The 14,028-nt window shown below is 36.3% G+C and overlaps 1 protein-coding gene across 2 annotated transcripts; it reads right to left on the reverse strand.

Annotated features, from left to right (window-relative positions):
- Positions 1-583: 583 nt before the first annotated feature.
- On the reverse strand, positions 584-12,881 carry LOC137657056 (uncharacterized). Of its 2 annotated transcripts, XM_068391422.1 has the most exons (3): positions 12,747-12,881; positions 9,954-10,050; positions 584-2,826 (listed from the first exon to the last, which is right to left on the reverse strand). In XM_068391422.1, the coding sequence occupies exon 3, from the start codon at positions 2,694-2,696 to the stop codon at positions 1,275-1,277; it is 1,422 nt and encodes a 473-aa protein (XP_068247523.1). In that variant the 5' UTR covers positions 2,697-2,826; positions 9,954-10,050; positions 12,747-12,881; the 3' UTR covers positions 584-1,274. The 2 variants fall into 2 exon arrangements, with proteins under 2 accessions (XP_068247523.1, XP_068247524.1); XM_068391423.1 differs by lacking the exon at positions 9,954-10,050 and having other exon boundaries at positions 12,747-12,858.
- Positions 12,882-14,028: the final 1,147 nt, after the last annotated feature.

The raw sequence follows: 14,028 nt of genomic DNA on the forward strand, positions 1-14,028 counted from the left end.
TATATATATATATATATATATGTATAAATTTGTATGTATATATATATATATATATATATATATATATATATATATATGTATATATATATGTACATATATATATATATATATATATATATATATATATATGTATATATATATATATATATATATATACATATATATATATATATATATATATATATATATATATATATATATATATATATATATATATATATATATATATATATTATATGTCCGATGTTGAAGACCCGCTTCTAATAGATTTCAACCAATTTTGCTCTAGTTAGAGTCCTTCAGAACTGACAAACAAATGAAATTTTATGGGAAACGCCCAGAATAGAATTAAAGTATAGATTGTTACAAAAAAGTAAAATCATTAACTCCACAGATGCATATGTTATGATTTATTTAGGCCATTAAATATGAGATGAATAATATCTTAATATTTTCTAACTGTTCTTAACTAAATCAGAGTTTAGTATATTATAGGAAATTAGCATCATATAAATTAAGGGATAGTGACATTTCACCTTTGGCATTTAAACATTGTAATATAGCATATAATGAAATACTGAGGAAAGTTTGAATAATTTTATTGATAAGAATGAGTACACTAAGGAACATAACATAAAACTTAAATGCATAAACTAAGGATTTTCTTATATTCCACTTCAAACATTAGTAGACTAAGTATTTTATTTAAATATGCATACATACTGTATATTCATGCCTATATACCATATGTGATATTACAAGGCTTTTCATATAATACTTTTTGAAATATATCCTTTGAAAAACTGAATTAAAAAGGAACACAACGTGTTATACATTCATGAAATATATTCACTTATATCTTTATATACTGTACTTATTCGTCCATTGAGTCTTTATATTATTAAAGCACAATAAGTTCTTTTATAAATATTTATGATCAAGTCAAGATAAGTTTACAATTTTTTTTCATACAAATGACTGACAGGTTATATTTCACTTCATGTAGATATCTTAGTTTTATTACATAGTTCATCAAGTTGATAATAAGTGATTTACATTTCTCTTAAGAATAAAATTAGAAATTCCTTTGTTGGCAAATGTTAGCAATAGATATTTCCTTCGTAGAATTAAATGAATAGATGATAAAAAAGGTTAACAACTTAAAAATTTGAAAAGATTACAAGTATTGCAACAGTCAGTGCAAGATTGTATTCCTCTCTGAAACAAACAAATTATGACTTTTATCCTCATCATTTGCACGTATATTTTTCTTCCTAAGTATTACCAAAGCTCTTACTTCCAATTTCATAAATGTCATCCAGTGCTATTGTCTCAAAATCATTTTCTCCAAACATATCTTCTTCGAGGGATGCAGTTAGGGTATCTAAGCGTCTCCAAAGCTCCGAATGATTAATTGGGCTCCTAACCTGAAACTGAGGCGCTTCTGAGTACTCGCATGAAAATGGAGAGCCCTTTATATCTGAGGAAAGGTCTCTAAAGGACGTGGATGGTGCTTGATTCTCTGGTTGTGTAAGATCTATCAAATTACTGCTGGTACCAACGGAAGATGCCAGGGAACCCTGACGTGCCGAATTCAAGTTTACATTTTTGGCAACAGAATGAAAAGAAGTGTGCTGATTTTGTGTTGTGTGAGGGATAAATGAATTCGTGATCATTCCTGAAGATGTTGGCTGTTTAGTTGCTTGTGGGATGTTAGATAAATCTGGGGAAAATGATGGAGTTATTGGCTGGTCTTTTATTTCTTTGGGAGAGTATAAATTTCTTAGGACGTTTGGAGGAGTTACTAGTTCTGTGTTAAGGTTTTCAGGGTTGATTGAGTGTGAGGAGACCTCTGTGTATGTTTTTGATTCCTTCTTGTTTTTGCTGGTGAGCAGTTTACTTATAGAAGATTTTGTTAGGGCCTTGAGCTGTCCCTTTGATTTTTTGGTGGCTTTGAAAGTTATGGCAGAAGTTGATTGTAATTTCTGTATTTTCTTAGTTGCAGAAATATTTCTGGAAACATCAAGAGAAGGCTTGGAATACTTGAAAGTCACAGCACTGGACTCTCCTTTCTCAGTAAATGGTTTATTTCTTTTATAAATTTTCTCTGTACCAACAAATCCGGATTCAGGAAATCTTTGCACTTTTGCAGAAGCCATCAGGGTTTGAGGAGGCGCAGGTTTTGCGGAGATCCGTGGCTGCTTTTTTTCATTTCGGGTGGCGTCTAAAGTGATTGCAGAGGTCGATGGCCTTCGCTGTAAATCCCTAGTGGCATAAACATTTCTTGAAAGGTTCTGAGGGAACTTCATACAATTGTCACTCAAAGACTTAGGCGGCTTGCAACTCTGAGAACCAGTATTTCTTTTCTTGGTGTATGGTGTATATATTTCAGAGCTTGTGAGCTTCCTTTTACCAATATTACCTACATGAGTTATTTGTATATCTGGACAAGTCACCATAGTTTGAGGAAATCTGGCTGGTAAATATGCTTGTCGAGTTAGATCCTCATGTTTAACGTCATACTGTTGCATAGATAAGGTAATACTAGGGCCAGTGTGTTGGAATTTATCAAGCAGGTCCTCCAAAGGTGCTATGACTATAGGTTGATCTGGGTTTTCCATCAAAACCTGATCCACAGTCTTGTCTAAACTAATTGGACCATCCAAAGGAAGCATAATGATGTGAGGACTGGCCATTTTCCAGAATAAGTGTGAAATCTGATAAGTAGACGTTAAGAAAGTAGCCAGGTACTGTGGAGTAGGAGTCCTGAGATCAAACACACTCAAAATCCTGATAACTCAAAATGGTTACCTACTGAGGGTTCATCTGGAAGAAAAATAAGGGATGACTTACGTTAAGTATCTGAAGAAAAACATTTACTATTACTACTTATATTTGAGCTGTTGCTACTGATAATGATGATAGTGAGAAAAATAGAAAATAAAATCATAATCTACTGAAAGGATAGAAAAGAATCAAGTACCTTAAATAAAAAAAAAAATATAAATTCACACAATAGCTGCATTTTGAAACATTGCCAAGACAGACAAAAGAAACTTAATCATACAGTTATGTAGTTCAAAGTCTTCAATATGAAAATGAATTTTCATAAACATTTCCTTTTCAGTATCATTTAGTTGTTCGTTTTAACCCCATTATAAGTGTCCATTATTGCCACCTCCAATTTAAAACTACAGAATTAATTTTTTTTTCATGTATCTGAAAGCATGATCCTTATGAAACCTCTTTTATAACAAAATGTCTTCTTGGAGTTCATCCTTTTTGTTTAGATGATTTTGGACCTCAACATACAGATGTGGTTTATCAGTCAAGCATCATCATTGGACCAATTATCATCTAGTTCTAAATTGGAACAGCACAAACGCTTTTCAATCTTGAAAAGGATTCCATACATCCAAACATAAGATTGACATCAGAACGTGCAGTGAGTGATTGATGTCAATCCATATTACTTAATGATCATACATGTGTGACGTGGAGACCCTGGATCCCTGCAGCTCCGGAGAGAAGAAGATTCTGCCAGTTCACCCCAACATATCTGTTCTAGTCGAACTGGTCTACTTTGCCTTTCCAGCCACAATTCAGTGATCCAGGATCGTGCCACGGCCAGAGCACGAGCTACGTTAATGAGTTTCTGAGCATTAAACATATCCGTCGTTTTGCAATGAATGTATTTCCTCGTTGTAAGGAATAATGAGATATATACCATATTTGATATTTTCAATAACTGAAAAGGATAAGGAGAACTTTGCATAATGCATTAATAGAGCAGAGGAATTCTGATTTGGAATATGGTTGGACGAAATTAACTTATATCCTGACCTAGAATGTTTAATTAGATTCCATGAGACAAAAATTAATATACATGCAATATTTCGGTTTGACAAGTATACATAGCCTACTCATGGGCTTTGCGTTGTAACTGTGTGTATTTTTTTTTTCTTTTTGTGAAAACTGAATTAACGGCATCGTATAAACAAATTATTTCATCCCGTCATGCTTGCAATATTCTATACAGAGAGAATTATTAGGCGCACATAACTTAGTTTCTTTTTGATGAATTAATGTCGTTCCAAAGCGTTTAAACATAGAAACCCCTAAAAGTTATTTTTTTTTCGAAGTACTTTTACTAAACCTATCATGATTAGGTAAGGAAGCTTAGAATTATATTCTTGCGAAATTATATAAAGTGCATAATCTCTTTTGACAATTGCTTGACTAGCGTTGATATAAAAACATATGCAAGCCGGAGTTAAACAACACTTTCCTTATTTACTCCTCTTTTTGTTCTCAGCTTAGTCCCGTTTCCATGCGGGGTCGTTGTTTTTGATCAGGCGCTTACATTCAGGGATTCGCTTCCGCTTCATCAAGTCCCTTTCTTCTCAAAGGCCGCAGAGAAGGCTTCTTTTTCGGTCTCCCTCCTTTCCTTCTACCCTATACCCCCAACTCTTTAGCATTATTTATGTACCATGTCTTCTACTGTCTTGGGGTAGAGTTCTCCTGCTGGAGGGTACACTATATAGAGCCAACTATTCAATCATTTTTCTTCCCCTGGGTATTTTTTTCTTCTTGATTTTTAGAGTTTATATATAAAAGATTTATTTTGATGTCGTTACTGTTCGTAGAATATTTCATTTTAATTGTTCGTTACTAGTCTCCTTATCTCCTTTCCTCACTGGGGTATTTTTCCTGTTGGAGCCCTTGGGCTTATAGCATCCTGCTTTTCCAACTAGGGTGGCAGCTTAGCTAGTAATAATAATAATAATAATAATAATAATAATAATAATAATAATAATAATATGGCCTTCTTACTTTTTTGTAAGTGTCCGTATCATCACTGTCTCCCCTTTAGTTTTCCGTCTAATTTACTTATGTATAATTCTGTCCTTTCTCGTTACAATAGACATCCTTCTATTTCAAACATCTTCAAGGCATTCACATCCTAATTATACTCCCTCTCTTAATGTAGCATCGATTATTCTTTTGAATATATTCAAGGGGCAAGACATGAATGTAATAACTCTATAATTACTCAGCTTTGAGCTTTTGCACAGAGTGTTTATGTCTCAACTGAAAAGGAGTACAATTTAACCATAAAAGAAACCTATTCTGGTACAACTCAGGAACATAAATGGTGGTGTACCCTTAAATCTGCACTCTTTGGTGTAGATGCAACAGTTCCTCCTTTACTTAAACCTGATGGCTCAGTCACTCACTGTCCAAAGGAAAAGGCAACCCTTATGTTTTGACAGTAAACAGAGTAATGAAGAACTTGAACTTCCTCATTCATGTTTTCCTGAGGCTAAACTAACTAGTTTAGCTTGTACCAACCGTGTGTCACACAATTGTACATAATTCCATTTGTATATAATATGCTTGTATCTTCGCTCTTCCCTCGCACTCAAACGAACATGAAAATTCATGTCTGCTGTTTTGCTCTGAACATTGTCTGTCTCTCGAACAGGTTATGTCCTGTTGCCTTGAGGTTTTGTATATAAAGAAGAGTGTTCCTTAATATATAACTCAGTCGTTTCCAATCTGCCTTTGATTTCACACCCTCTCTCGGCCCGTCACATTGGTGACCACGGAGTGACCCGCTCCTCCCGCCTCCCCATCCCCCCTACACCTCTCACCGTTACTATGACGCCGTCAACGCATACCTTCTGCAGCAGTACTCGCCGTCGCCAGCCGCCCGTATAGCAACGCCTTTTCAGCTCTCTCGACAACCATTGGGGGACCAAAGGGCTTCGCTCACCCTCGGGAAAATGACCAGTACCACTCGCCTGCAACCTGCCACAGACAGCTCTCCTCGTGAGGTGAACCTACTTCGTGCCCTTATGGACAGCCACTTCATGACCTTCAAAACCTCCATCGACGCGTCCACTCGTGACGAAGAGGACACCTATTCAACTTCAACCGAAGCTGACGTGAATGCTATAGGACAGACACGCCTATGAATGCCGTAGGACATACACGCCTATGAATGCCGTAGGACATACACGCCTATGAATGCCGTAGGATATACTCGCCTATGAATGCCGTAGGATATACTCGCCTATGAATGCCGTAGGACACACACGCCTATGAATGCCGTAGGACACACTCGCCTATGAATGCCGTAGGACAGACACGCCTATGAATGCCGTAGGACACACTCGCCTACCCCGTGACGAGCCGGAGCGGCAACTCAGCCAACCATCATCCACCACTTGCTCGCACCCCAACCAACGACTCCTACAGCCACTCACTGCTGCTAATCGGCGCAGTTGTTACTACTACCTCTCCAGATTCAGGGCACCTATTTAACATGTTCAGTATGTCATTTTTAGAGGGGGAGCCATGTACCAACCGTGTGTCACACAATTGTACATAATTCCATTTGTATATAATATGCTTGTATCTTCGCTCTTCCCTCGCACTCAAACGAACATGAAAATTCATGTCTGCTGTTTTGCTCTGAACATTGTCTGTCTCTTGAACAGGTTATGTCCTGTTGCCTTGAGGTTTTGTATATAAAGAAGAGTGTTCCTTAATATATAACTCAGTTGTTTCCAATCTGCCTTTGATTTCACACCCTCTCTCGGCCCGTCACATTGGTGGGTGGGTGGTGGGCGGCTTTGTCGCCCACCAATGTGACGGGCCGAGAGAGGGTGTGAAATCAAAGGCAGATTGGAAACGACTGAGTTATATATTAAGGAACACTCTTCTTTATATACAAAACCTCAAGGCAACAGGACATAACCTGTTCGAGAGACAGACAATGTTCAGAGCAAAACAGCAGACATGAATTTTCATGTTCGTTTGAGTGCGAGGGAAGAGCGAAGATACAAGCATATTATATACAAATGGAATTATGTACAATTGTGTGACACACGGTTGGTACAAGCTTTTCGATCTCGTGAAATTAAAGCTCTGTTGATGGATCTTGATGCTTATGGAGGTGTAAACCCATATGGTATTTTTCCATTGTTTTTTTTCATAAAGACAGCAGATTTCTTAGCTCCAAAGTTATGTTATTTTGCGCAAGTTAGCAAGAAGAGGAGCTTTTAGCACTTGTTGGAGAATTGGTAATGTTACTCCTCTATGTAAATGTGTTTGTGGTGGCTCAAGTCTCACTGATTACCGCCCAATTTCCATAACTCCCATATTATCTAAAGTTTTTGAGTGTCTTCTAGCAAAACGTCTTAATAGGTTTGCTGAAAGTAATCATCTATTCCCTAGTTTGCAATTTGGTTTTCGTAAAGGCCTAGGAGCATGTGATGCCCTTCTTACAATCTCCAATGCTATACAGAAATCCCTAGATTGTGGTCAGGAAGATCATATGATTGGCCTTGATTTTAGTGCTGCCTTTGACTGTGTTAATCATGAGGCCCTTATTTTCAAACTGAAAAGGTTGGGAGTGGGTGGGTCGTTTCTTTGCATTATTATTGATTTTTTAAGTAATAGATCTCAAAGAGTTGTTGTTGATGGGCACCATAGTGAGTATAGGAATGTGATATCCGGTGTTGCACAGGGTAGTGTTCTTGGCCCATTACTTTTCATACTATATACACATGACATGTGGTTTGGCCTAGAAAACAAGCTTGTTGCATTATTTGCATATGCAGATGATGCTATTCTCTTTGCATCAATTCCATCCCCTGAGTGTAGATTTGGGGTTAGTGAATCCTTTAATAGAGATTTAGCTAAAATTAGTGCATGGTGCAAATTATGGGGTATGAAGTTGAATCCTAACAAAACTCAAAGTATGATTGTAAGTAGGTCAAGGACGGTGGCTCCTCAACATCCGGATCTCAGTATCGATAATGTTTCTTTAAATTTGTATGACTCTTTTGAATTTTTGGTGTGATTCTCGACAGCGAATTTACTTTTGAGAAACACAATAGGTCTGTGTCTTCTTCAATTGCACAAAAAATTGGCTTATTGAGAAAGTCTTTTAAGATTTTCGGTGATCAATCTATTCTCAAGAAGTGTTTTAATTCTTTCATTCTACCTTGTTTTGAGTATTGTTCTCCTGTCTGGTGTTCAGCTGCTGATTCTCATCTTGATTTGTTGGACAGAAACTTACAGTCTATTAAATTTCTTATTCCTGATCTAGATATTAATCTTTGGCACTGTCGTTCAATTAGTTCATTATGCATGTTGCATAAGATTTTTCACAACACTGACCATCCTTTACATTCAGATCCCCCTGGACAATTCTATCCTGTTCGTAATAATAGGCAGGCAGTTAATTCTAATAGCCAGGCCTTCTCCATCATGAGGCTCAATACTACACAGTATTTTAGAAGTTTTATTCCAGCTGTTACTAAGTTGTTGAATGATCTTCGTCTTCGGGTAGTTGAATCAGTAGAACTTCAAAAGTTCGAAGTTGGAGGAAATGTTTTTATGTTGACCAGGCTGAAAGGAGTCTCTTTGTAGTTTATATATGACATATCTGTTTCGACGTTGTTAATAGTTTATATAGGACATATCTGTTTTGATGTTGTTACGGTTTTAGAATGATTTATTGTTAACTTGTTCTCATCATTTATTTATTTCCTTATTTCCTTTCCTCACTGGGCTATTTTTCCCTATTGGACCCCTTGGGCTTATAGAATCTTGCTTTTCCAACTAGGGTTGTAGCTTGGCTAATAATAATAATAATAATAATAATAATAATAATAATAATAATAATAATAATAATAGTAATAATAATAATACTGCAATCTCGGACATCACATTTCCCTTTGGAAATTGGTATCAAAATCCATCCATCTCCTGCACTTATCTGGTATCATCGTTTTATCAAAGATCTTTTTCATTATGCTATATATGATTTTCACTCCTTTCTTTCCTAATATTGTCCCTACTAGGATCAAGTCTCGTCCTGTTGCTTTCATAGTTTTTTATACTTTGAATTGTTCATCTCTTACCTCTATAGAAACTTATTACGATTTATATGTTCTGTTGTCCATCCTCTCTTATTAGTCTTTTATTTTCTACATTCAGTAGTTGTTAAAAACACTTTCCATCCTTTCAAGATTTCAAACTTCCCAAGTTTTGTACTATTTTTATCATTAATTTTGGTTGAAATGTGTAATATCTTTTGTACTTGTATTTCTAATCTCCAATAAGTTCAAACTGCCACTCATATAAATAATTAGGTGGACCCCATGTCATTTTGAAAATGTGTCTTCTGTGCACCCAACCAGCTTGTGGTGCACGTGCACTAATAATGTTTCTAGCTTCTTCTTCAGTATCATGGTTTGTTCATTCCTCATATGCACCTCCGTCACCGTTTTTTTCTATTTCCATGACAGAACTACACCAACTCCATTTCGTCCATGTGCAATCACTCCACTAAAAACTTGTATTCATCACCAAGTTTCCTTGGTTTATTATCTCTCCATCAATGGTTACCTGAAAACCAAAGACTTCCAACTTCATCTTCTTCGGGAGATTAGCCAACTTCCTTTCCCTTCCTTGCCATGGACCCAATACAGAACTGTCACACTCTAATACCCATTTAACCTAACTTATTTGGTTGCACTCGCTCAGGACACTATAGTAACCCTAGTCCAGTCACAGAGTCATGGGTGAAGTATCAGTGTGGCGTTTTGTCCACGGAGTACGATCTAGCCCAATATCGTTCCACATTATGGTTCATTGCTTATTAGGCTTTGACATATTAGTTTTCAGTGGAAAAACTTTTCAACACCAACCCTGGCTATTAATAAGGCTTGGAACCGGCTCCAGTTGTGCTGGGTTGCCAATTCCCCCTCCCCTGTCCCCATGTCTAGACAAGCTTATGATTTCCAGAGGAAAATTAAGATTACTCGGTGATAGAACCAGCTTCCCTTCAAGCTTGAGCACGAAATATCAGCAATTAAGTAGTCGTAGTTAATTACCAAATACAGTAACTCGTTTAAGATCACAAATCAAGAACATACCTTTCGATTTGAAGAAACCCCTTCTTGTATGGGAAATTCACTGGAGTGGTGTTTTCGCTCTTTATTACAACTTAGCTCCGATGATAATTTGATTCACCTGTGAATGGATACGATAATTTAATAATTAAACACTTCAATAAAACATTTACAATTCTCGTTCGGTTAGAACTTCCAAGAAAGTTGTTAAATTTAGTATTCTCAGTGGAAATGCAATGTCTATTTCAAATATATGTCTACTTATTTGCAATATATATATATATATATATATATATATATATATATATATATATATATATATATATATATATATATATATATATATATATATATATATAAAACACCACAAAAATATTTCATGCACAATTTGCCAAGAGTTTCATGCAAATCAAATAAAAATTGACCATGATCTAGTGAATATATATATATATATATATATATATATATATATATATATTACATTCTTGCTACCTTGACCTTTGACCAGTCACTCCCAAGTCTAATCAATTTGTCCCTGGGTCATGACCAATCATCACACCAAAATTCATGAAATTCGACCGTGATATCGTAAAAGGCGGTTTTTACATTTTTGTGACCTTGACCTTGATCATGATGCATATCACAAACTAAGCAATTGAATTATGCACATTTTGGCACATTTTTTTATGAAAATCGGATAATAATTGACCACGATATGGTTAACAGACTTATCACTTTGACCTGGCTGTGGTGTTCGATGAAGTAACGTCCCTGGCTGGTGAACGCCAGACTGGGGTTCGAGTCCCGCTCAAACTAGTTAGTTTCTTTGGTCTTTTCAACCTCACCATCCTTGTGAGCTAAGTATAGGGGCTTTGAAGGAGGCTATATGTCTATCTGCTGAATCATCAGCAGCCATTGCCTGGCCCTCCTTGGTCCTTGCTTGGGTGAAGAGGGGGTCTTGGGCGCTGATCACATGTGTATATGGTCAGTCTCTTGGGCATTATCCTGCTTGATAGGGCAATGTCACTGTCCCTTGACCCTGTCATTCATGAGCGGTCTTTAAACCTTTTAATCACAAGATAGGCTATTGAATTGAGCACATTTTAATACTAGTTTCATGCAAATCGGATGAAAATTGACCACGCTATGGCAAGAATCCTTTTTTGACCTTTTTTTACCTTAACCTTAGACCAAATCACTCGCAAAATCTAATCAAATTGTCCTTTGATTATGGTTAATCACCCTACCAAATTTCATGGGATTCGATGAATTCGAGTTTGAGTTATATACAGTATATATATATATATATATATATATATATATATATATATATATATATATATACATAACTTAAATAGCTAAATAAGTACACACCTATCAAAATATAATTTTCTTGTGAAAGTGATAATGTGATTTTGTTTAGGTTACTGACAAACCGACAACAGCGAGTGTGAGTCATACCAACGAAATTGCAAAAGGTTTCACGAAATCCAACGTTTTCGTTTCAGTCAGTTTAAAGGTTTAAATGTCCCTTATTAATGGTAGAGGCAAAGGGCAGTGACAATGCCTTAGCGACTGACCATATACTGTATTCATATGATCTGCGCCCAACCCCCTCTTCACCCAAGCTAGGACCAGGGAGAGCAAGGCAGTGGCTGCTTATGACTCAGCACGTAGACTTTTAGGCTCCCGTAGACCCCTATCCTCAGCTCACAGAGATGGTGAGGTTGAAGACAATACATGAAAATCGAGCTTGAGCGGAATTCGAACCCCAGACTTGGAGATCGGCAGACAGGGACGTTTCCAATAGGCTTCCACAACCCTGAAAACATAATTCATGTTGCAGAATTCGGCTCCGTCGAAAGTAATGTTAGCTTAGTTAATGGGAAAAAAGTATCATTAGGTCTTGTAAGAAGAAGATTGAATGGCAGGTAGACAACAAGAGTCTAGAAGTGCTAGACGTTTCATGCAAAGTTATGAACATAACTTTACTAGACTTTTCGTGACTGGATCTAAGCTTAGTCTAAACTCATTTTCTACTCGAGGTTAGAGGAATAGGCCTAACGTGCATGATTTTCAAATTATCAATAAGTATTTGAACATAAATCCAGCGCTTCATGATCTGAATTCTCTTTCGAGCCTTATATATTTCCCTTTCCACGGGCAGTGCTAAAGCATTGTTCCACTTTTATATTAAAGGTTATCGTTTGAGTCACAACAGAAACTACTAAAATGTGATTAGAAATATTTTTAAAAGGCTTCGATTAGAGTGATAATTCAACTCATTACATGATCATACTGTTAGCTTAAACAGATGTTGGTTTGAGACATTCAACTTCATTCTCTACTTTTTTATTATTCATGAGCTAGAAGGATTTCGCTTCGAATAACATTCAATTTAATCATAGATTTATCCTTCATATTCTTATAATAACATTAAGAAATGGAACAATATTATGTGGCGGAGCAAAACTTTCGAAACTAGGCTTATACATTATCCACAATCATGATACAAAACCAATGTTTCGTAATAAGACTAATAGCGGAATGAATGCCATACACTTTCATTACACGTCTGATTATAGCAATTCATAAAAAAACACTTTATTTGTAGAAGTAGTAACAGAGAGAGAGAGAGAGAGAGAGAGAGAGAGAGAGAGAGAGAGAGAGAGAGAGAGAGAGAGAGATGCTGGTGGAAGTGATCGCGAGGATACTTAGGAAAATCATTTCTTTTACGTCAACCTGACATATTTGTCGTTAGCACTTTTCGAGGAAATGGTTATTTGAAACTAAATCTTAAAACCCATCTATACAGACCTTTAACTTCTGTCTACGTAGAAAGGAAGCTGGAAAACAGTCAGAGCTTGAAGTATTCCATCCGACCTCATCTGCTTACGTCTCTGGATTGAAGGCGTTCAACCTCTTCAAGGCATTACTGTATCTATACCAAGAGTCAAGCGAGTGTCTCTAAGTGAGAAAGTTAGGTTATTTTTCGTAGTTACATTTATGTCCAAAAACTGTAGAAAAGCGTTTTTAAGAAGTTGTTACTTATTATTAGACCTGTTATTCGTCTAAAAGTGAACAGGAACCATTTTAGTGCAGCAGCGAATCTCATAAAACAATCAAAAGATAAACCGTAGGCCTAATTTTTTTTTTTGGTCGGGTAAAAAGTATTTTATACAGGTTTATTCAATTAGATAATTAATACTTATTTATGACAAAATAGAGCAATGTTAAAATGGTGATTAAGGGTAAGATTTAAAGATGCTTTCCCTAGACTCAAGGTGCTTATCCTTACAGTGCTTTTTGAAGTGGGAAGTACATTGCTAATGTTATGATGATCTCTCTCTCTCTCTCTCTCTCTCTCTCTCTCTCTCTCTCTCTCTCTCTCTCATATATATATATATATATATATATATATATATATATATATATATGTGTGTGTGTGTGTGTGTGTGTGTGTGTGTGTGTGTGTTCGATTGTGACATCTTGTGTTTTTAATCAAGTAATTTGGGGGTTTGATTAAATGACTGCGGTTACCACGGGGAATGTTTGAGAGAAAATATTTTGAATACCTTCTGCATGTTTCACACTCATGGCACAAGGCCTACGTCGTCGATGCCCTCCTTTTTTTTTTCTCTTTTCTTAAACACTTCCATTTTTCTATTCCTTCTCCCTTCAACTCTCTCTCTCTCTCTCTCTCTCTCTCTCTCTCTCTCTCTCTCTCTCTCTCTCTCTCTCTCTCTTTGTGACTCAAAATGGTCGCCGGTGTCCCTCAGGTGAACAGATGCAAACTCGATTTTTAGAAACGCACCCATCACTATCACTACTCTCGTCCGGTCTGTGATTTGAACCCGGTCCACTCAGAATGCTATTCGAGCTCTGCAACTAAACCTAGAGAGAGACGGAGAAAGGCTAATGTCATTCTATCAACAGTTGAAGAAAATTTATTTTGTTTTTGCGGCGCCGCGCGGATTTTCTAATAAGATTGTTATCATTCTATGAAGGTTTATAAACCAACTAATGTTTGGACATCTTTACTACACGTAGAGTCAATCCACGAATAGGCAGTTAAAGTATGAATGTGGCAGTAAATAGT

Source organism: Palaemon carinicauda, chromosome 18 (assembly GCF_036898095.1).
Source record: "Palaemon carinicauda isolate YSFRI2023 chromosome 18, ASM3689809v2, whole genome shotgun sequence".
In the NCBI taxonomy this organism is placed as follows: domain Eukaryota; kingdom Metazoa; phylum Arthropoda; class Malacostraca; order Decapoda; family Palaemonidae; genus Palaemon; species Palaemon carinicauda.

Bases quoted from the DNA above. Each gene is read 5' to 3' on its own strand.
- LOC137657056 (XM_068391422.1), bottom strand. From the start codon at position 2,696: ATGGCCAGTCCTCACATCATTATGCTTCCTTTGGATGGTCCAATTAGT.